This window comes from Bos indicus x Bos taurus, chromosome 29, assembly GCF_003369695.1.
Source record: "Bos indicus x Bos taurus breed Angus x Brahman F1 hybrid chromosome 29, Bos_hybrid_MaternalHap_v2.0, whole genome shotgun sequence".
NCBI lineage: Eukaryota > Metazoa > Chordata > Mammalia > Artiodactyla > Bovidae > Bos > Bos indicus x Bos taurus.
Window position 1 is genome coordinate 890,815 of NC_040104.1, and position 23,841 is coordinate 914,655.

General features: G+C 59.1%; 1 protein-coding gene across 1 annotated transcript in view; it reads left to right on the forward strand.

The window, feature by feature from the left end:
* Positions 1-15,989, forward strand: part of MUC5AC (mucin 5AC, oligomeric mucus/gel-forming) — a 31,476-nt gene extending 15,487 nt beyond the window's left edge. The window contains 29 exon segments of the mRNA XM_027532367.1: positions 36-359; positions 835-1,469; positions 1,472-1,918; positions 2,061-2,950; positions 3,265-3,457; positions 3,641-3,746; positions 3,939-4,103; position 5,962; positions 6,223-6,768; positions 7,393-7,565; positions 7,746-8,045; positions 8,191-8,330; positions 8,580-8,761; positions 9,264-9,438; positions 9,795-10,045; positions 10,162-10,345; positions 10,792-11,020; positions 11,441-11,619; positions 11,930-12,017; positions 12,123-12,223; positions 13,148-13,249; positions 13,385-13,422; positions 13,754-13,876; positions 13,956-14,054; positions 14,335-14,454; positions 14,614-14,671; positions 14,761-14,926; positions 15,417-15,433; positions 15,436-15,989. Of these exon segments, the coding sequence (XP_027388168.1) occupies positions 36-359; positions 835-1,469; positions 1,472-1,918; positions 2,061-2,950; positions 3,265-3,457; positions 3,641-3,746; positions 3,939-4,103; position 5,962; positions 6,223-6,768; positions 7,393-7,565; positions 7,746-8,045; positions 8,191-8,330; positions 8,580-8,761; positions 9,264-9,438; positions 9,795-10,045; positions 10,162-10,345; positions 10,792-11,020; positions 11,441-11,619; positions 11,930-12,017; positions 12,123-12,223; positions 13,148-13,249; positions 13,385-13,422; positions 13,754-13,876; positions 13,956-14,054; positions 14,335-14,454; positions 14,614-14,671; positions 14,761-14,926; positions 15,417-15,433; positions 15,436-15,590 (6,187 nt within the window). The 3' untranslated portion in view covers positions 15,591-15,989.
* The last annotated feature ends 7,852 nt before the right edge of the window (positions 15,990-23,841 follow it).

Genomic DNA, 23,841 nt, shown 5'->3' on the forward strand with positions numbered 1-23,841 from the left:
CCACTGTCTCTATGACCGCAAAACATCTGTCCCAGGACCCTCTACACCTGCCCCAGGACCCTCTACATCCGTCCCAGGACCCTCTACACTGGCCCCAGGGCCCTCTACACCTGTCCCAGGACCCTCTACACCTGTCCCAGGAACCTCTACACCCGTCCCAGGAACCACTACACCTGTCCCAGGACCCTCTACACCTGTCCCAAGAACCTCTACACCTGTCCCAGGACCCTCTACACCTGTCCCAGGAACCTCAACACCCGTCCCAGGAACCTCTACACCCGTCCCAGGAACCACTACAACTGTCCCAGGACCCTCTACACCTGTCCCAGGAACCTCTCATCCAAGGAACCACTACACCCGTCCCAGGAACCTCAACACCCATCCCAGGAACCACTACACCCATCCTAGGAACCACTACAACTGTCCCAGGACCCTCTACACCAGACCCAGGAACCACTACACCTGTCCCAGGAACCTCAACACCTGTCACAGGATCCTCTACACCTGTCCCAGGACCCTCTACACCTGTCCCAGGACCCTCTACACCTGTCCCAGGAACCTCTACACCTGTCCCAGAACCTCAACACCCGTCCCAGGAACAACTACACCTGTCCCTCAACACCCATCCCAGGATCCTCTACACCCGTCCCAGGAACCACTACACCTGTCCCTCAACACCCATCCCAGGATCCTCTACACCTATCCCAAGAACCTCAACACCTTTCCCAGGAACCTCTACACCTGTCCCAGAATCCTCTACACCTGTCCCAGGACCCTCTACACCTGTCCCAGGACCCTCTACACCCATCCCAGGAACCTCAACACCCGTCCCAGGAACCACTACACCTGTCCCAGGAACCACTACGCCTGTCCCAGGACCCTCTACACCCAGCCCAGGAACCACTACACCCATCCCAGGACCCTCTACACCCATCCCAGGACCCTCTACACCTGTCCCAGAACCTCAACACCCATCCCAGGAACCACTACACCTGACCCTCAACACCCATCCCAGGATCCTCTACACCCATCCCAGGAACCACTACACCTGTCCCTCAACACCCATCCCAGGATCCTCTACACCTATCCCAAGAACCTCAACACCTTTCCCAGGAACCTCTACACCTGTCCCAGAATCCTCTACACCTGTCCCAGGAAGCTCTACACCTGTCCCAGTACCCTCTACACCTGTCCCAGTACCCTCTACACCTGTCCCAGGAACCACTACACCCGTCCCAGGAAGCTCTACACCTATCCCAGGACCCTCTACACCTATCCCAGGAACCATTACACCCATCCTAGGCACCTCAACACCCGTCCTAGGCACCTCAACACCCGTCCCAGGCACCTCTACACCCGTCCCAGGACCCTCTACACCTGTCCCAGGACACTCTACACCTGTTCCAGGACCCTCTTCACCCGTCCCAGGACCCTCTACACCCATCCCAGCACCCTCTACACCTGTCCCTCAACACCCATCCCAGGATCCTCTACACCTATCCCAAGAACCTCAACACCTTTCCCAGGAACCTCTACACCTGTCCCAGAATCCTCTACACCTGTCCCAGGAAGTTCTACACCTGTCCCAGTACCCTCTACACCTGTCCCAGTACCCTCTACACCTGTCCCAGGAACCACTACACCCATCCCAGGCACCTCAACACCTGTCCCAGGAACCACTACACCCATCCCAGGAACCTCTACACCCATCCCAGGAACCACTACACCTGTCCCAGGAACCTCAACACCTGTCCCAGGCACCTGTACACCTGTCCCAGTGACCTCAACACCTGTCCCAGGACCCTCTACACCCATCCAAGGACCCTCTACACCTGTCCCAGGACCCTCTACACCTGTCCCAAGAACCTCAACACCCATCCCAGGAACCACTACACCCGTCCCTGGACCCTCTACACCTGTCCCAGGAATCTCAACACCTGTCCCAGGCACCTCAACACCTGTCCCAGATAACTTGATTCCTGGGAAAACAACCCTCTTGACTCCCAGCCCAGTGCCAGTTTCAAAAACAATTTGAAGCTCAACTTCTGTGTTGTCCACAGCTCCAAGGTCCTCAGAGCCATCCTCACCTGAGCCCACCACGGTCACCTGTTTACAAGTTTTATGCAACTGGACTGAGTGGATAGACGGCAGCTACCCTGGCTCAGGGAGAAACAGTGGAGATTTTGACACTATTTCGAATCTCAGAGCCAAAGGTTATAAATTCTGTGCAGAGCCCAAGGATGTGCAGTGCCGGGCAGAGAGCTTCCCTGACACCCCACTGCAGGAGCTGGGCCAGGACGTGATCTGTAACAAATCCGTGGGCCTGATTTGCCGGAACAAGGACCAGCTGCCCCCCATCTGCTACAACTACAACATCCGCTTCCTGTGCTGTGAGCTGGTGGACACTTGCAGGACAAACACCACTTCCCCTGCCACACCTGCGACCACACAGACACCCACAGCTGAAGCCAGCACTACCTGGGCCACTGGAACCCTCTCCACTTCCACAAAACTCAGCACTGCTAGCTCACCTCACGTGACCCCATCAAGATGGGGCACGCCCAGCACGCACGAGCAGTCCTCTCCAGGGACCACCCCCTGCAAGCCAAAGTGCAGGTGGACCAAATGGCTCGACGTGGACTTCCCAGTGCCCGGGCCCCACGGGGGAGACAATGAAACCTTCGGCAACATCATGAGGAATGGAGACAGCATCTGCCACCGACCTGAATCCATCAGCAAAGTGGAGTGCCGAGCCGAGAACCACCCCGGGGTCAGCATCCACGAGCTGGGCCAGCTGGTACAGTGCCACCAGGACGTGGGCCTGCTGTGTCGGAACCAGGACCAGAAGGGCAAGACCAGGCTGTGCCTCAACTACCAGATCAGAGTGCTGTGCTGCGAGCCCCGAGAACACTGCCCTCCCCCTACTGTCACAGTAACCAGCACCTCCAGTGTGAGTGTCACTGTGCACACAGGGACCACCTTCCATGAGGCCACATCCAGTGCAACCTCTGTGCACACAAGCAGCACCACCTCGGCTCCTACAACCAGTACAACCCCTGTGCAGACAAGCAGCACCACCTCAGTTCCTACAACGAGCTCAACCTCTGTGCAGACAAGCAGCACAACCTCAGCTCCGACAACCAGTCCAACCTCTGTGCAGAGAAGCAGCACCACCTCAGCTCCAACAACCAGTCCAACCTCTGTGCAGACAAGCAGCACCACCTCGACTCCTACAACCAGTGTAACCTCTGTGCACACAAGCAGCACAACTTCAGCTCCTACAACCAGTGCAACCCCTGTGCAGACAAGCAGCACCACCTCAGTTCCTACAACGAGCTCAACCTCTGTGCAGACAAGCAGCACAACCTCAGCTCCGACAACCAGTCCAACCTCTGTGCAGACAAGCAGCACCACCTTGACTCCTACAACCAGTGTAACCCCTGTGCACACAAGCAGTGCAACCTCAGCTCCTACAACCAGTACAATCTCTGTGCAGACAAGCAGCACCACCTCGGCTCCTACAACCAGTCCAACCCCTGTGCAGACAAGCAGCACCACCTCAGTTCCTACAACGAGCTCAACCTCTGTGCAGACAAGCAGCACAACCTCAGCTCCGACAACCAGTCCAACCTCTGTGCAGACAAGCAGCACCACCTTGACTCCTACAACCAGTGTAACCCCTGTGCACACAAGCAGTGCAACCTCAGCTCCTACAACCAGTACAATCTCTGTGCAGACAAGCAGCACCACCTCGGCTCCTACAACCAGTCCAACCCCTGTGCAGACAAGCAGCACCACCTCAGTTCCTACAACGAGCTCAACCTCTGTGCAGACAAGCAGCACAACCTCAGCTCCGACAACCAGTCCAACCTCTGTGCAGACAAGCAGCACCACCTTGACTCCTACAACCAGTGTAACCCCTGTGCACACAAGCAGTGCAACCTCAGCTCCTACAACCAGTACAATCTCTGTGCAGACAAGCAGCACCACCTCGGCTCCTACAACCAGTCCAACCCCTGTGCAGACAAGCAGCACCACCTCAGTTCCTACAACGAGCTCAACCTCTGTGCAGACAAGCAGCACAACCTCAGCTCCTACAACCAGTACAACCCCTGTGCAGAGAAGCAGCACAACCTCAGCTCCTACAACGAGCTCAACCTCTGTGCAGACAAGCAGCACCACCTCGGCTTCTACAATCAGTGCAACCCCTGTGCAGACAAGCAGCACAGCCTCAGCTCCTACAACCAGTACAATCTCTGTGCAGACAAGCAGCACCACCTCGGCTCCTACAACCAGTCCAACCCCTGTGCAGACAAGCAGCACCACCTCAGTTCCTACAACGAGCTCAACCTCTGTGCAGACAAGCAGCACAACCTCAGCTCCGACAACCAGTGCAACCCCTGTGCACACAAGCAGCACAACCTCGGCTCCAACAACCAGTCCAACCCCTGTGCAGACAAGCAGCACCACCTCAGTTCCTACAATGAGCTCAACCTCTGTGCAGACAAGCAGCACAACCTCAGCTCCTACAACCAGTACAACCCCTGTGCAGAGAAGCAGCACAACCTCAGCTCCTACAACGAGCTCAACCTCTGTGCAGACAAGCAGCACCACCTCGGCTTCTACAATCAGTGCAACCCCTGTGCAGACAAGCAGCACAGCCTCAGCTCCTACAACCAGTACAATCTCTGTGCAGACAAGCAGCACCACCTCGGCTCCTACAACCAGTACAACCCCTGTGCAGAGAAGCAGCACAACCTCAGCTCCTACAACGAGCTCAACCTCTGTGCAGACAAGCAGCACCACCTCGGCTTCTACAATCAGTGCAACCCCTGTGCAGACAAGCAGCACAGCCTCAGCTCCTACAACCAGTACAATCTCTGTGCAGACAAGCAGCACAGCCTCAGCTCCTACAACCAGTACAATCTCTGTGCAGACAAGCAGCACAACTTCAGCTCCTACAACCAGTACAACCCCTGTGCAGACAAGCAGCACAGCCTCAGCTCCTACAACCAGTACAATCTCTGTGCAGACAAGCAGCACAACCTCGGCTCCTTCAACCAGTCCAACCCCTGTGCACACAAGCAGCACCAACAATTCAACAACAATTTCAAGCACAACTTCTGTGTTGTCCACAGCTCCAAGGTCCTCAGAGCCGTCCTCACCTGAGCCCACCACGGTCACCTGTTTACAAGTTTTATGCAACTGGACTGAGTGGATAGACGGCAGCTACCCTGGCTCAGGGAGAAACAGTGGAGATTTTGACACTATTTCGAATCTCAGAGCCAAAGGTTATAAATTCTGTGCAGAGCCCAAGGATGTGCAGTGCCGGGCAGAGAGCTTCCCTGACACCCCACTGCAGGAGCTGGGCCAGGACGTGATCTGTAACAAATCCGTGGGCCTGATTTGCCAGAACAAGGACCAGCTGCCCCCCATCTGCTACAACTACAACATCCGCTTCCTGTGCTGTGAGCTGGTGGACACTTGCAGGACAAACACCACTTCCCCTGCCACACCTGCGACCACACAGACACCCACAGCTGAAGCCAGCACTACCTGGGCCACTGGAACCCTCTCCACTTCCACAAAACTCAGCACTGCTAGCTCACCTCACGTGACCCCATCAAGATGGGGCACGCCCAGCACGCACGAGCAGTCCTCTCCAGGGACCACCCCCTGCAAGCCAAAGTGCAGGTGGACCAAATGGCTCGACGTGGACTTCCCAGTGCCCGGGCCCCACGGGGGAGACAATGAAACCTTCGGCAACATCATGAGGAATGGAGACAGCATCTGCCACCGACCTGAATCCATCAGCAAAGTGGAGTGCCGAGCCGAGAACCACCCCGGGGTCAGCATCCACGAGCTGGGCCAGCTGGTACAGTGCCACCAGGACGTGGGCCTGCTGTGTCGGAACCAGGACCAGAAGGGCAAGACCAGGCTGTGCCTCAACTACCAGATCAGAGTGCTGTGCTGCGAGCCCCGAGAACACTGCCCTCCCCCTACTGTCACAGTAACCAGCACCTCCAGTGTGAGTGTCACTGTGCACACAGGGACCACCTTCCATGAGGCCACATCCAGTGCAACCTCTGTGCACACAAGCAGCACCACCTCAGTTCCTACAACGAGCTCAACCTCTGTGCAGACAAGCAGCACAACCTCAGCTCCGACAACCAGTCCAACCTCTGTGCAGACAAGCAGCACCACTTCGACTCCTACTACCAGTGTAACCCCTGTGCACACAAGCAGTGCAACCTCAGCTCCTACAACCAGTACAATCTCTGTGCAGACAAGCAGCACCACCTCGGCTCCTACAACCAGTCCAACCCCTGTGCAGACAAGCAGCACCACCTCAGTTCCTACAACGAGCTCAACCTCTGTGCAGACAAGCAGCACAACCTCAGCTCCGACAACCAGTCCAACCTCTGTGCAGACAAGCAGCACCACCTTGACTCCTACAACCAGTGTAACCCCTGTGCACACAAGCAGTGCAACCTCAGCTCCTACAACCAGTACAATCTCTGTGCAGACAAGCAGCACCACCTCGGCTCCTACAACCAGTCCAACCCCTGTGCAGACAAGCAGCACCACCTCAGTTCCTACAACGAGCTCAACCTCTGTGCAGACAAGCAGCACAACCTCAGCTCCGACAACCAGTCCAACCTCTGTGCAGACAAGCAGCACCACCTTGACTCCTACAACCAGTGTAACCCCTGTGCACACAAGCAGTGCAACCTCAGCTCCTACAACCAGTACAATCTCTGTGCAGACAAGCAGCACCACCTCGGCTCCTACAACCAGTCCAACCCCTGTGCAGACAAGCAGCACCACCTCAGTTCCTACAACGAGCTCAACCTCTGTGCAGAAAAGCAGCACAACCTCAGCTCCAACAACCAGTCCAACCTCTGTGCAGACAAGCAGCACCACTTCGACTCCTACAACCAGTGTAACCCCTGTGCACACAAGCAGCACAACCTCGGCTCCAACAACCAGTCCAACCCCTGTGCAGACAAGCAGCACCACCTCAGTTCCTACAATGAGCTCAACCTCTGTGCAGACAAGCAGCACAACCTCAGCTCCTACAACCAGTCCAACCTCTGTGCAGAGAAGCAGCACCACCTCAGCTCCAACAACCAGTCCAACCTCTGTGCAGACAAGCAGCACCACCTCGACTCCTACAACCAGTGTAACCTCTGTGCACACAAGCAGTGCAACCTCAGCTCCTACAACCAGTACAATCTCTGTGCAGACAAGCAGCACCACCTCGGCTCCTACAACCAGTCCAACCCCTGTGCAGACAAGCAGCACCACCTCAGTTCCTACAACGAGCTCAACCTCTGTGCAGACAAGCAGCACAACCTCAGCTCCGACAACCAGTCCAACCTCTGTGCAGAAAAGCAGCACAACCTCAGCTCCAACAACCAGTCCAACCTCTGTGCAGACAAGCAGCACCACCTCGACTCCTACAACCAGTACAACCCCTGTGCACACAAGCAGTGCAACCTCAGCTCCTACAACCAGTATAATCTCTGTGCAGACAAGCAGTGCAACCTCGGCTCCAACAACCAGTCCAACCTCTGTGCAGAGAAGCAGCACCACCTCGGCTCCTACAACCAGTACAACCCCTGTGCAGACAAGCAGCACCACCTCAGTTCCTACAACGAGCTCAACCTCTGTGCAGACAAGCAGCACCACCTCGACTCCTACTACCAGTGTAACCCCTGTGCACACAAGCAGTGCAACCTCAGCTCCTACAACCAGTACAATCTCTGTGCAGACAAGCAGCACCACCTCGGCTCCTACAACCAGTCCAACCCCTGTGCAGACAAGCAGCACAACCTCAGTTCCTACAACGAGCTCAACCTCTGTGCAGACAAGCAGCACAACCTCAGCTCCGACAACCAGTCCAACCTCTGTGCAGACAAGCAGCACCACCTCGACTCCTACAACCAGTGTAACCCCTGTGCACACAAGCAGTGCAACCTCAGCTCCTACAACCAGTACAATCTCTGTGCAGACAAGCAGTGCAACCTCAGCTCCTACAACCAGTACAATCTCTGTGCAGACAAGCAGCACCACCTCGGCTCCTACAACCAGTACAACCCCTGTGCAGAGAAGCAGCACAACCTCGGCTCCAACAACCAGTGCAACCCCTGTGCAGACAAGCAGCACCACCTCAGTTCCTACAATGAGCTCAACCTCTGTGCCCACAAGCAGCGCAACCTCAGCTCCTACAACCAGTACAACCTCTGTTCCTACATCTGAGACTACCCCGTCCCCACGTTCGACCGTGCCCTGCTCCTGCAGCGTCTCTGGCCAGTTGCACCCTGCAGGTACGTAGAGTCTCCCTGGGCGTGTGCCGTGTGCCGCCTCTGGTCCCTGGTGCCCTGTGCACAAAGCCTCCGCGTGCAGGAGACGCAGGTGTGTCTTGTCTCCGTGACGGGCTGCGTCTGTGTCCAGGATCGCAGTAAGCTCTCCATGAAGATGCAGTCTAGACCTGGGCGGGAGGGCCGCAACCACGCCAGCTCTTCTCTGGAGTTACGTCCTGGCCTACAGTGCCTGCCTCTCTCTTTGTCCTGCAGGATCCTTCATCTATCAAGCAACTGACCTATCGGGCCACTGCTATTATGCCTTTTGCAACCCGGACTGCCAAGTGGTCAAGGGGACGGCCCCCACCTGTCCCACCAGCATGCCACCTCCCACACCTCCTGCCACCACGTCGGTCCCTCCACCAGGGTGCCCAAATGCAGTCCCCCCAAGAACGGTAACCTCGCCTCTCCTGCCCTTCTCAGGGACTCAGGGGGCCTGGGAAGGGACCCTCAGTGGTTTCCAACCAGAGAGTGTGGCATGAAGCCTGGGTGAAGGTCAGTGACTCCTGGGCTGATGCAGGCTGGCCATGACAAGTGGCCATCTGGTCTTCAGCTCTTCTGGATGGGGGTTCCAGGAGCATGGGGCCCAAGGTTGGCCTGTAAAGGGGGCTGGAGCAGGCTGTTGTTTCTCGGGGGTGGGTGGAACAGCCAAGGACTGGAGACCAAAGAGTTGGAGGCAGGGGACAGGGTGGAAAGGGGGCCACCTTCACCAGCCAGAGCTCCCCCTACTCAGCCCTGTGCCCTCTGGGTGGGGCAGGGGGAGGAGAGGCCTGGGACAGGGCTGGCCCCTAGTCCCAGAAGGGTGGCTCTTCTCTCTGGGGAGACCCAGGCGAGCGCTGCCCTGCGAAGTGGGTGCCAGGTGGCGACAAGGCCCTGTAGCTTTCTATGCTTCCACAGAAAGGTGAAACCTGGCCCATGCCCAACTGCTCCGAGGCCACCTGCCAGGGCAATGGGGTCATCACGGTGAGCCCACGCCACTGTCCGAGGGTGCAGAAGCCCACCTGTGCCAACGGCTACCCCGCCGTGCAGGTGACTGACCATGACGGCTGCTGCTCACACTACCAGTGCCCGTGTGAGTGCGCGGGGTGGGGCACAGTGGTTGCACGGGACTGGGCTGGGCAGGGCAGGGGCAGAGAAGGCAGAACGGAATTGGGCTGGACCCAGGGAGGACACCCCAAGATCAAGGCTCAGCCTCAACCGGGGTGCCATGCGGCGCCCTGCCCGGGCCTGGAGTCCCCGGGCCACGCAGGGGCGAGGAGGCGGAGGGAGTCTGGTCCACTTCAGGCGCCTGCTGGACAGAGTTCTGTGCGGTGCCAGTGCATGGGCCCTGGCGGCAAGGCGGTCACCTGCTCCCCTTGGTGTGGGACCACGCGTCTCTGGGGCGGGGGGCGGCGGTGCGGCCCGTAAGGCGCTCGCTGCCCCGTGCAGGCGTGTGCAGCGGCTGGGGGGACCCACACTACATCACGTTCGACGGCACCTACTACACGTTCCTGGACAACTGCACATACGTGCTGGTGCAGCAGATCGTGCCGGTGTTCGGCCACTTCCGCGTGCTGGTCGAGAACTACTTCTGCGATGCAGAGGATGGGCTGTCCTGCCCACAGTCCATCATCGTTGAGTACCATGAGAACCGCGTCATGCTGACCCGCAAGCCCGTCCACGGGGTGATGACCAATGAGGTAGGCACGCGGCAGGGCAGCCCCCACAAGTGCCAGGCAGGCTGAGGGCGCCAGGCGCTGGCTGATCACCACCGTCCCCTTCCCCTCTCCATCTGTTCCTCACGGGTCACGTCCAGATCATCTTTAATGGCGAGGTGGTAAGGCCCGGCTTCCAGAAAGGCGGCATTGCTGTCTTCCAAGTTGGCATCAAGATGTACGTGAGCATTCCCAAGCTCGGTGTCCAGGTCATGTTCAGCGGCCTCATCTTTTCCGTGGAAGTGCCCTTCAGCAAGTTCGCCAACAACACAGAAGGGCAGTGTGGTGAGTGCCCGGCCCCCACTCCCCACCCTCCTGGCTCCGGGCTACATCTGTGCTCATTCAACGTGGCTGAGTGTGTCCGGTGTGAGAAGGGTTGGCCTTGGGTGTGTCCCCCTGGAGCCGCACTCTTGGCCCCGGGCTGAGGCCACTGCGTGGTGCTGAGCCTACAGGCACTTCTGCTTTCTGGCTGCGCCAAGAATGTGCGACCACAGGGCCCAGGGCCCGGCCACGCGGCCCACACCCGAGGCCCACCCCTGTCATCCTCCCTGGGAACGGCCCCAGGGTCTGGTTTCTTGGAGGGAAAAGGAAGCACATGGAGGTGGAGCGGCAGGTTTGCACACTCCATCAAGGGCCGCCCGGAGATGCTGGGCCCGACCCTCGGCTCGGGGACACTGAGCCCCTGGTGGCGGCGTGCGGGAGGCCCCCTGACCGCTGCCCCCACGCTGCAGGCACCTGCACGAACGACCAGAAGGACGAGTGCCGTCTGCCCGGGGGCACGGTGGTGGCCTCCTGCTCCGACATGTCTGGCCACTGGAAGGTGACATACCCCGGCCAGCCGTCCTGCCATGGGCCTCCCCCAACGCCAAGGGAGCCCGGCACCTCGCCCACCCCACGGGAGCCTGGCACCTCGCCCACCCCGTGCCCACCTTCGCCGATCTGCCAGCTCATTCTGAGCAAGTGAGATTCTGGGGCAGGGCTGGGGCAAAGGCAGGGGTGTGAGTAGCCCTGCTGACCCCACGCTACCGGGCTGGAGGGAGAGGGGGTCACAGCTGCTGGGACGCCGGGCACAGAGCCCCGTGGAGGCTGGCTGCGGGCGGCCTCAGGCTCTGCAGCAGCTCATGGGGGGTCCGGGTGCAAGTCCTTAGCCAGCAGGGCGCTGGGTGGGCAGGCCCTGGGGAACTCAGTGGAGAATTTGCAGAAAGAAAAACGGTTCAGCCAGACTCCCACCCTGCCGCATACAGATGGCCCCAGGGGCTGCGGTCTCTGGGCATGGGGGTTGGCCCAGTGACTTCTCTCCCTCAGGGCCCTTTCCGGGAAAGCCTGCAGCCAGGCAGCCCCTCCCTGGTGCCACCCATGACCCCCGTGTTTGTGCCACAGGCCCTTCGAGCTGTGCCATGTGCTGATCCCTCCCTGGCCGTACTACCAAGGCTGCACGTTTGACCAGTGCCACATGCCCGGCACGGACATGGTGTGCACTGCCCTGGAGCTCTATGCCGCCCTCTGTGCGTCCCTCGGCGTCTGCGTCGACTGGCGGGGCCATACCAACTCCACGTGCCGTGCGTGTCCGCCCCCTCCCCCTCCCTCTGGGCAGTGGCATTCAAGGGAATGGGCACAGTGTGCAATCAGTGGGGGGTGTGGGGGGCTTCTGGGAGGAGGAGGAGGGCTGGGCCCAGGATGGAGGGCATTTGTTTCCTGAGAGACAAGAGGGGCATCCAGGTGAGCGCGCCTGGGCCTGGGGTGCAGGGGTCAGGGCTCCACCAGCAGGGCCTGGCCCGAGAGCTCCCAGCCCTGCCTGCCAGTGAGGCCCAGGCCAGGGCCCCAGGCTGGTGCCGTGCAGCCTCAGGCACGTCCTTGCCCTCCACACAGCCTTCACCTGCCCTGCGGGCATGGAGTACTGGCCCTGCAGCCCGCCCATCCCCTCCTACTGCTACACGAACAACAGCGCCAGCCCCCTGTAAGCACCTGCCCTCTGCCTTGGGGACCCCCCCCTCCCCGGCCCAGCCTGTGTTCCTGCCCTGGAGGGCGCGGCCTGCTCACCCTCTGCTCCCACCTCCCGCAGGGCCCTCCTAGAAGCCAGTCCCATCACGGAAGGCTGCTTCTGCCCGCAGGGCACAATGCTGTACAGCTCGAGCAAGGAGGTCTGCGTGCCCGACTGCAACAGTAGGTTCCTGGGCTGGGGTCCCCGGGCTGGGCTCCGGGCTTCCAGGCACTGCCCCTGGCTTTTCAGTCGGACCCCAGGGCTTTCCGCCATGACCTGGGGTCCCCCGGCCCCAGACTGTCTGGCCGTGATGGGCTGGGGGCCAAGGTGGCCCAGCAGTGACCTCGCCTCTCTTCTTCCAGGTTGCCTGGGGCCCAGTGGGGAGCCTGTGGAGGTGAGTGTGGGGCCCTCGGGGGCTGGGGGCTTCTCTCAGCCCTGGAGACTCACAGGACGGGCAGGAGGGGGACTGGGGGTCCCCGGCAAGACTCAGGACCCCCACGCACAGCCCTGGGGCCGGCGCGCCCCATCTTCTCCGGGACCCCTCCCGAGCCACGGTGTGCAGGACCGCGTCCTGCCTCCAGGCCCTCGTGGGCCTCAGCCGCACCCGCACCTCTGGAGAGCCCCGCAGGCCCCGAGCCGTGGGTTTCTGCCCCTCCGGCCGTGGCCATGGGCTCCCTTGTCCTCCCCCCCGACAGCCTGGCCGCACAGTCAGCGTGGACTGCCTTGAGTGCACCTGTGAGGGCAGCACGCAGACCATGAGCTGCCAGCCCCAGGCCTGCCCCACGGCCCCCGCCTGCCCCGAGTCCGGCCAAGTGCCTGTGCCCGAGGCCATGCAGACCGGCCAGTGCTGTCCCCAGTACCGCTGCGGTGAGCCCCGGGTGGGGTGGGGGCGGGGGGCTTAGGGCTGGCCGGCAGAAAGGCTCCGAAGTGTGGGCTACTGTGAGGTCAGAGCTGACCAGAAGCCTTGTCCCTCGGGCAGCAGGCACCCCTCAGAGAGCCTACCCCCTACCAGAGTCCTCCCCCATTCAGGATTCCTGGAAACCCCCCCATAGGGGTGGCGCTCAGGGCGGGGTGGAAGGCCCTGACGCCTGCTCTGTCCACTGTAGCCTGTGACACCAGATACTGCCCTGAACCGGAGGCCTGCCCAAAAGGCTCGCGTGCCATCCAGACCCACAGGGAGGCGGCCTGCTGCCCGACCTACAACTGCAGTGAGTGCCCTGGCTCAGCGGCAGCCAGGCGGGGGAGCGGGGCTGTCACCTGGGACCTGACGCTGTGCCGAGGGGCGTGGCAGCTGCTCTAGGGGCCAAGGGTGGGTCTGCAGCTTTGCTTTCTTCCCCGAGCAGGCTGGACCGCCTGCAGCATCAACGGCACCCTGTACCAGGTGGGAACCGGTGAAGGTCAGGCCCCCCTGGTTCGCAGGGACCAGAGTCCCCGTCCTGCAAGCTTCTCCATGGCCGAGGCTGCATCCCTGCAGGGCCTGGGGAAGGGGCACTTTGGATCAGCAGTGGGCTCTCCTGGGACCACAGCTCTTGTCCGGAACTTGACAAGGTCCCCAGACAAGCTTTCCCCTGGCCAGGTCCTCCAGAGCATGTGACGCAGCCTTGGGACTCTCCCCAAGACTGGCAGGAGGCACTCCCAAGGGTGGCCCGGGGGGAGGAGTCCATTTGGCAGGGCCAGGCCTGTCCTGCTGACACTGCCCCTGACTGCCGCAGCCCGGTGCCGTGGTCTCCTCCAGCCTGTGTGAAAAATGCTGGTGTGAGCTGCCTGGGGGAGCCCTGTCAGACACCTTTTTGATCAACTGTGAGACCCAGATCTGCAGCACCTCCTGCCCCGTGGTGAGTGCCCCTGCACCTGGCCTCCACACCCACCTCCGCAGCGTCCAGAGGGGCTCAGGCCACGTCCTGCCTCCCTCAGGGCTTCAAGTACCAGGCTCGGGCCAGGCAGTGCTGTGGTGAGTGCGTGCAGGTGGCCTGCGTCATAAACACCAGCAACAGCTCTGCCCACCTCTTCTACGTGAGTAGTGGCCGCAAAGCCTTGCGGTGTGTTCTGGGCGGGGGGCCAGCCCCAGCCCTGTACAGAGGGCAGAGTGCACAGCGACGGTGGGGGTGCAGGGTGGGTGGCATCCTGGTGCACCGGGGACCCTGGGGAGCTGTCAGAGCTAGGCGGCCTCTGGGCAGAACCGCGGGAGCTCTGGAAGCCTGTGGGCTGGGGGCTGATGGACAGACACAGCGCCCGCCCCAGCTGGAGGGGGCCCGGGGGAGGGCCGCTTACCTGCCGGCGGGACTCCCTGCAGCCGGGCGAGTCCTGGTCAGACCCTGGAGACCACTGCGTGACGCACGAGTGTGAGCAGCACCGGGATGGGCTCGTGGTGGTGACCACGAAGAAGGCGTGTCCCCCGCTTAACTGTCCTGCGGTGAGTCCCAGCAGCCCACCCGCCCTTCCTGGGGGGCCCACAGTGGCCGTGGAGGATCAGTCCCTGGACAGGAGCGGGCGGCCACGATCAGCAGGTGGAGGGGCATGGCTGCGCCCTCCTGGTACCCGCTCCCCGCTAATGGCACCGTGGTCCACGCAGGACAAGGCTCTGCCAAGCGAGGACGGCTGCTGCCTCTTCTGCCCCCCACACAGCAACCGTGAGTGGGCGGCTCTGCCGGGGAGGGGGCGCGGATTCCCGCCTGCCCCGGCCACGGCTGACCTCTGCACACCCCCTGACCCTCCCCAGGGTCGACCTGTGCGGTGCACCACCAGCTTCAGGTCCTCCGGCAGCAGGGCTGCAGCTCCCCCGGGCCCGTGCGCCTCGCCTACTGCCGGGGCAACTGCGGGGACACCACCTCCGCGTACGTGAGCCCGCCCCCACCCCACCCCGCGGGGCCACCACCCCTGTGGGCGTGAGCCCGCCCCCACCCCACCCCGCGGGGCCACCACCTCCCTGGGCGTGAGCCCCGCCCCCATCCCCCACCTCGGATAGAAGGCTCCTGCGGGGCAGTGCTCGGGAAGGTGCAACGGGGCCCGCCCGCGGGGAGCCGCGGGAAGTACCCCACCCCGGGAAGGGACTGGAGGGACCACGGGCCAGCAGGGGGCTGGGCTGGGGTCCAGGGACGGTGGCTCTTAGCCTCTTTGGAATCACGCTCTTCTCTTTACTAAAAACCCCGCTTGGGTCGCGGTGCTGGTGGTCCGGAGCCTGGCGGGCTCCTCCCTGCGGAGGCGGGGCCTCTGGGGGCGGGGCCTCGCGGGGCGGGGCCTGGGCGGGGTCTCACGGGGCAGTGCTGAGCGGGCCCCGCCCACAGGTTCTCCCCGGAGGCGAACGCGGTGGAGCACCGGTGTAGCTGCTGCCGCGAGCTGCGCTTCTCTCTGAGGAACGTGACCCTGCACTGCAAGGACGGCTCCAGCCGCGCCCTCACCTACACGGAGGTGGAGGAGTGCGGCTGCGAGGGCCTGCAGTGCGACTCTCCCGGCGGCCTCGGCCTCTCGGCGGTGGCGCTGGAGCCAAGCCCGGAGAGCGGGCTCAGGCGCCGCGTGAGAAGGGCCCCGCGGGCCCGGCCCCTGCCGTAGAGGCCACAGCCCCGGCCTGGGCCTGGCGGCCGCGCTCCGCAGCAAGCCCACAGGAACGCTCCTATTTGCTGCCAGCGGCCTCCGAGGCCGGTGGAACCTGAGCCCCGGGCTAGGGAAGCACCCCCACCGCTTTCGTCCCTCCCAGGGTCCAGCTGCCCCGGTGTGCAATGGCCCCAGGGGCCGGCTCAGGACCAGCCCCGCGGGCGGGGGGTGGGGAGGCTCCTCTGGCCGTGGGTCCAGCCTCCTGGCCCCAGGCCTCAGCATCACGCCGGTCCCTCAATGTGGCGACTGGGGCTGCTCGGCTGGCCGCTGGGAGGCGAGCCTCACCCCCCTTTCCTGGCCCTGGGCCTCAGGAAAGGGCCAGCGGGTTTGTGAATACACTTGGCGCATTTTGCAATTCCTGGACTCCGTGTGATTTTTTAAGCTTGTCCATAATACCCAGGGGAGGGGCAGGGGACGCTCCTCTCTGCGCTTGGATGGTCAGAGTGCGTAAACAAGGGGACAAGGGCAGGAGTCTCCTGTGTCCGCCCAGTTGGACCATCAGACAGGAGGGGCTTCGTCTCCTCCCACAGACCTCTGGACTCTGCCATTATGCCAGAGCCTAGCTCGGTGTGCGGTGCCTGTGTGTGTGTGCGGTGTGCGCACAGGCCCAAGGGGAACCACTGCCCCAGGGGTCCTGTCACCCGCCCCCCTCTCCACGGCACTGCAACCCCTGACCCCCACTGGCCTCACGCTGGGCCTGGTCCCACAGAAGCACTGGGAGGGTGGGCAGGGGCTGTTGCATGTACGGAGGGGCCCCCTGCCTAGACAGGGCAGCAGAGTGGGGTGGATACAGGATCCAGCACAGGAATCCCCCTGGGGGGTCCAGAGTCCCCCAGACCCCAGTGTTGGGAGGGGCCCCCAGAGCAGACAAGCTGACAGCACCCGAATCAGGCCCGCTTCGTCCACCTCAGGCTGCCTTGGTTGCAAGAAGCAGGCCCAGGCTGAGCTGGGTCTGGGGACCGTAGTGAGGTGGGTGGGGTAGGACCCAGCGCTGGCGGCAGGATGTGGCTGCAGTGTCTGTGGCCGCCACCAGGTGACAGCACAGCGGTCCTGGTGCCTCCGACAGGCCGGGGGCTCAGGAAGCAGTCGGGGGTCTCAGGGCCCAGGTCGGCGGCTTTTGTTCTCTGAGTCTGGGCCGCCTCTCAAGGCCAGCGGGGTCAGAAGGACCTTGAGTGGGGGCCAGGACCACCCTTTACAGTTATACACCGGCATTTCCCACTCCCAGCCCGGCTGCCCTGTGCTGAGCCCCATAGCCATGTGGGCAGTGGAGCTAACCTTGCAGCCTGACCCCTCCGGTCAGAGACCAGACAGGGGCTGAGGTTCTCCCGCAGCCATGACCTCATGACCTCTTGGGCCTGGGGGGCGGGCGGGTAGCGGGTGGACAGACGTGGCCAGGAGGTGGGGGTAGAGAGCTCACTGCCGCCCCCATGAGACGCTCCCCTTGGGAGCAGGAAGTTCCTGGCCCTGGCGGTCTGGGAGCTGCTGCCCCAGTGACCGGCTGACCCTGCAGCGGCAGGCAGCACCCTAATCAGCGCCTCTGCCCCCTCGAGGGGCTCAGGTGTCGGGAGCCGCCTCTTCCTCTCTGGCCGGGCTGGACGCCACCTCAGGGACTAATCCCCACCCCCCACGGAGTGCACGCCGCCCCCACCCCCGGAACTCTGACCCAGCAGCAGGAGAAACCAGATAATGGCCCCTGTCCCACCCCAGGCCCCAGCCAGGTTGTGAGGAGGCGCTAAGGGGCTGGGCAGGGCCCACCCACCGCAGCTCCGCCTCCTCCAGGCTGTGCTCGGCCCCCCGCCCCCTGGGGGGCTGGGAGGGAGCGCACTGCTTGGGGCAGTTCACCACCCCACCTCCTGGGGCCCCCCTCGGAGTCCAGCCTTGGCAGGGCCGTCGCTTCAGGGGCTGGACGAGGAGTGGTTCCGGGTTCTGCCCCAGTCAGACGGGGGAGGGGCGTCCCCGCTCTCGCGGGGATCAGGCTGGGTGCGGCTTCTGCCCAGATGAAGGGCTGAAGGAAGGACGTGAATAGAGACACGAGATGCTGGCAGCCCCTACTGATCTCTGCCCCCAGCATGCCCCCCTCACTCTGGGACACCTGGACTCCCACCCTGGCCCCAGCCTTCAGGAGAGGGCTGCTTGGTCTGAGGCCAGAGGCAGGGTGCCAGCGGCCAGCTTGGTCTTGGGGACGCGTGGGCCACAGCTCTGTCCTCTTCAGACCTGAGCCCTGGGCAGCGGTTGGTGCTTCACAGCTGGCCCTGTGGGGACATGTGGGGCCCGGGACACCCCGCAGGTGTCTCTGTGAGTGCAGCTCAGACAGCGGCACAGCCTCATCTTCAGAGGAAGTGAGTGAACTGGCTGCAGGATCCGCGTGGACGTCAGAGTCCTCGGGCCTCCGGGGGTCAGCGGTGACAGAGAGCAGGGGGTGCTGTCCACCAGCGCGGGAAGGACCACGGTGACCTCAGAGCCAGAGCTGCCCCCGGACCTGTGCTGCGTAGCAGCCAGGACCCACCCAAGGCGAGCCAGGCTCAGGGCCCTGGCCTCTCAGGGAGCCATGCCCAGTGTGAGCCTGGCGACGGCAGGCAGAGTGGACAGATCACCCAGAATGAGGCCACGTTTTTGTGCCACAGAAGCAAAGCAGAAACCCCCCGTCTGCTGGGAAGTTGGGCTGGCATCCCGCTAAAAGACCAGCACAGGAGGGAGGGAGGGCAGGCAGAGGTGGCCCTGCAGGGTTTGGCAGGATCAGAGGTCGGAGCTGCAGGGACACAGGAGTGCCTGTTGTGGGTGGTGGAGGGGGCTGGAGGGCGGCCAGGCCAGGCAGAGTGGGCCTCAGGGTCATCCAGGACCAGGCCTCCGCACTGAGGGAGGGGCACTGGGGGGTGGGCAGGGGTGGCGGAGCCCTGCCTTGTCCTTCAGACCCCCCCGCTGTGTGAGGATGGACACACGGGCTGAGGAAGAAGCCGGCGGCCAGCTGGGGGACAGGCATTGGGTCAGAGGTGAAGGTGACAGGTTGGCGATGGGCCGGGTGTGGACTGTGGGTGAACGGAATGGACCGGACCCCTCCACGTGGGAGGAGGATGGGGTGGCTGAGGAGGGGGTCGGGGTGTGTGGGGGGAGGATGGGGTGGCTGAGGAGGGGGTCGGGGTGTGTGGGGGGAGGATGGGGTGGCTGAGGAGGGGTCGGGGTGTGTGGGAGCTCTGTTGGGTCATGCTGTTTGACTTACTAGATGCCTGGTGGAGAGGTCAGGCAGGCAGCTGGACATGAGTGTCAGGGGCCAGAGCAGGAGCCTGCCTTTGATGGATGGTAAAGATGGGACCCCTTGCCCAAGGTAAGGAGCAATGGCTGCGCTTTGCTGGAGCAGCCGTGAAGACATACCCCACGCCCAAGGTAAGAGAAGCCCAAGTAAGATGGTAGGTGTTGCAAGAGGGCATCAGAGAGCAAACACACTGAAACCATACTCACAGAAAACTAGTTAATCTAATCACACTAGGACCACAGCCTTGTCTAACTCAATGAAACTAAGCCATGCCCGTGGGGCAACCCAAGACGGGCGGGTCATGGTGGAGAGATTTGACAGAATGTGGTCCACTGGAGAAGGGAATGGCAAACCACTTCAGTATTCTTGCCTTGAGAACCCCATGAACAGTATGAAAAGGCAAAATGATAGGATACTGAAAGAGATACTCCCCAGGTCAGTAGGTACCCAATATGCTACTGGAGATCAGTGGAGAAATAACTCCAGAAAGAATGAAGGGATGGAGCCAAAGCAAAAACAATACCCAGCTGTGGACGTGACTGGTGATAGAAGCAAGGTCCGATGCTGTAAAGAGCAATATTACATAGGCACCTGGAATGTCAGGTCCATGAATCAAGGCAATTGGAAGTGGTCAAACAAGAGATGGCAAGAGTGAATGTTGACATTCTAGGAATCAGCGAACTGAAATGGACTGGAATGGGTGAATTTAACTCAGGTGACCATTATATCTACTACTGCGGGCAGGAATCCCTCAGAAGAAATGGAGTAGCCATCATGGTCAACAAAAGAGTCCGAAATGCAGTACTTGGATGCAATCTCAAAAACGACAGAATGATCTCTGTTCGTTTCCAAGGCAAACCATGCAATATCACAGTAATCCAAGTCTATGCCCCAACCAGTAACACTGAAGAAGCTGAAGTTGAACGGTTCTGTGAAGACCTACAAGACCTTTTAGAACTAACACCCAAAAAAGATGTCCTTTTCATTATAGGGGACTGGAATGCAAAAGTAGGAAGTCAAGAAACACCTGGAGTAACAGGCAAATTTGGCCTTGGAATACGGAATGAAGCAGGGCAAAGACTAATAGAGTTTTGCCAAGAAAATGCACTGGTCATAGCAAACACCCTCTTCCAACAACACAGAGAAGACTCTATACATGGCCATCACCAGATGGTCAACACCGAAATCAGATTGATTATATTCTTTGCAGCCAAAGATGGAGAAGCTCTATACAGTCAGCAAAAACAAGACCAGGAGCTGACTGTGGCTCAGATCATGAACTCCTTATTGCCAAATTCAGACTTAAATTGAAGAAAGTAGGGAAAACCACTAGACCATTCAGGTATGACCTAAATCAAATCCCTTATGATTATACAGTGGAAGTGAGAAATAGATTTAAGGGCCTAGATCTGATAGATAGAGTGCCTGATGAACTATGGAATGAGGTTCGTGACATTGTACAGGAGACAGGGATCAAGACCATTCCCATAGAAAAGAAATGCAAAAAAGCAAAATGGCTGTCTGTGGAGGCCTTACAAATAGCTGTGAAAAGAAGAGAAGTGAAAAGCAAAGGAGAAAAGGAAAGATATAAACATCTGAATGCAGAGTTCCAAAGAATAGCAAGAAGAGATAAGAAAGCCTTCTTCAGCGATCAATGCAAAGAAATAGAGGAAAACGACAGAATGGGAAAGACTAGGGATCTCTTCAAGAAAATCAGAGATACCAAAGGAGCATTTCATGCAAAGATGAGCTCAATAAAGGACAGAAATGGTATGGAGCTAACAGAAGCAGAAGATATTAAGAAGAGATGGCAAGAATACACAGAAGAACTGTACAAAAAAGATCTTCAGGACCCAGATAATCACGATGGTGTGATCACTGACCTAGAGCCAGACATCCTGGAATGTGAAGTCAAGTGGGCCTTAGAAAGCATCACTACGAACAAAGCTAGTGGAGGTGATGGAATTCCAGTTGAGCTAGTCCAAATCCTGAAAGATGATGCTGTGAAAGTGCTGCACTCAATATGCCAGCACATTTGGAAAACTCAGCAGTGGCCACAGGACTGGAAAAGGTCAGTTTTCATTCCAGTCCCAAAGAAAGGCAATGCCAAAGAATGCTCAAACTACCACACAATTGCACTCATCTCACACGCTAGTAAAGTAATGCTCAAAATTCTCCAAGCCAGGCTTCAGCCATATGTGAACCGTGAACTTCCTGATGTTCAAGCTGGTTTTAGAAAAGGCAGAGGAACCAGAGATCCAATTGTCAATATCCACTGGATCATAGAAAAAGCAAGAGAGTTCCAGAAAAACATCTATTTCTGCTATATTGACTATGCTAAAGCCTTTGACTGTGTGGATCACAATAAACTGTGGAAAATTCTGAAAGAGATGGGAATACCAGACCACCTGATCTGCCTCTTGAGAAATTTGTATGCAGGTCAGGAAGCAACAGTTAGAACTGGACATGGAACAACAGACTGGTTCCAAATAGGAAAAGGAGTACGTCAAGGCTGTATATTGTCACCCTGTTTATTTAACTTATATGCAGAGTACTTCATGAGAAACACTGGGCTGGAAGAAGCACAAGCTGGAATCAAGATTGGCGGGAGAAATATCAATAACCTCAGATACGCAGATGACACCACCCTTATGGCAGAAAGTGAAGAGGAACTAAAAAGCCTCTTGATGAAAGTGAAAGTGGAGAGTGAAAAAGTTGGCTTAAAACTCAACATTCAGAAAACGAAGATCATGGCATCTGGTCCCATCACTTCATGGGAAATAGATGGGGAAACAGTGGAAACAGTGTCTGACTTTATTTTTCTGGGCTCCAAAATCACTGCAGATGTGACTGCAGCCATGAAATTAAAAGTCACTTACTCCTTGGAAGGAAAGTTATGACCAACCTAGATAGCATATTCAAAAGCAGAGACATTACTTTGCCAACAAAGGTCCGTCTAGTCAAGGCTATGGTTTTTCCAGTGGTCATGTATGGATGTGAGAGTTGGACTGTGAAGAAGGCTGAGCGCCGAAGAATTGATGCTTTTGAACTGTGGTGTTGGAGAAGACTCTTGAGAGTCCCTTGGACTGCAAGGAGATCCAGCCAGTCCATTCTGAAGGAGATCAACCCTGGGTGTTCTTTGGAAGGAATGATGCTGAGGCTGAAACTCCAGTACTTTGGCCACCTCATGTGAAGAGTTGACTCATTGGAAAAGACTCTGATGCTGGGAGGGATTGGGGGCAGGAGGAGAAGGGGAAGACAGAGGATGAGATGGCTGGATGGCATCACTGACTCGATGGACGTGAGTCTCAGTGAACTCCAGGAGTTGGTGATGGACAGGGAGGCCTGGCGTGCTGCGATTCGTGGGGTCACAAAGAGTCAGACACGACTGAGCGACTGATCTGATCTGATCTAAAGATGGGAGGATCACAACAAACTGTGGAAAATTCTTGTGTGCACCAGGACCCAGAGACCCCACAGAGACAGAGCCAGCACTGTGTGTGAGTGTCTCCTGAGGAGGTATGCGTCAGCAGTGGACTGCTGCAGGGGCAGGGCTCTGGGTGCAGCAGACCTGGGTATGGCATATGCCCTCTTGGAGGAGGTCGCCATTAACCCCACCATAGAGCCAGCAGAACTTACACCAGACTGAGGAAACAGAGTCTTGAAGGGCACAGACAAAGCCTTGTGGGCACCAGGACCCAGGAGAAAGGAGCACTGATCCCACAAGAGACTGACCCAGACTTGCCCGGGAGTGCCCAGGGGTCTCTGGGGAGGCGTGGGTGGGCGGGGGCCTGCTGCAGGGCTGGGGGCACTGAGTGCAGCAGTGCATCATGGGACCTTCTGAAGGAGGTCGCCATTATCCTCATCACCCCCACCGTAGTTTGGTCTCAGGTCAAACAACAGGGAGGAAACACAGCCCCGCCCATCAACAGAAAATTGGGTTAAAGATTTACTGAGCATGGCCCCGCCCATCAGAACAAGACCCAGTTTCCCCCCAGTCAGTCTCTCCCATCAGGAAGCTTCCATGAGCCTCTTATCCTTCTCCATCAGAGGGCAACAAAATGAAAACCACAATCACAGAAAACTAACCAATCTGACCTCATGGACCACAGCCTTGTCTAATTCTATGAGCCATGCCATGTGGGGCCACCCTAGATGGGCGGGTCATGGTGGAGAGTTCTGACAAAACGTGGCCCACTGGAGAAGGAAATGGCAAACCACTTCAGCATTCTTGCCTTGAGAACCCCATGAACAGTATGAAAAGGCAAAAAGATAGGACACTGAAAGATGAACTGCCCTCGTCGGTAGGTGCCGAATATGCTACTGGAAATCAGTGGAGAAATAACTCCAGAAAGAGTGAAGAGACGGAGCCAAAGCAAAAACAACACCCAGTTGTGGATGTGCCTGGTGGTGGAAGTAAAGTCCGATGCTGTAAAGAGCCATATCGCACAGGAACCTGGGATGTTAGGTCCACGAATCAAGGGAAATTGGAAGTGGTCACACAGGAGATGGCAAGAGGGAACATCGACATTTTAGGAATCAGCGAACTAAAATGGCCTGGAATGGGTGAATGTAACTCAGATGACCATTATATCTACTACTGTGGGCAAGAATCCCTTAGAAGAAATGGAGTAGCCCTCATAGTCAACAAAAGAGTTCGAAATGCAGTACTTGGATGCAATCTCAAAAACGACAGAATGATCTCTGTTCATTTCCAAGGAAAACCATGCAATATCACAGTAATCCAAGTCTATGCCCCAACCAATAATGCTGAAGAAGTGGAAGTTGAACGGTTCTATGAAGACCTACAAGACCTTCTAGAACTAATACCCCAAAAGATGTCCTTTTCACCATAGGGGACTGGAATGCAAAAATAGGAAGTCAAGAGATACCTGGGGTAACAGGCAAATTTGCCCTTGGAGTACAGAATGAAGCAGGGCAAAGGCTAACAGAGTTTTG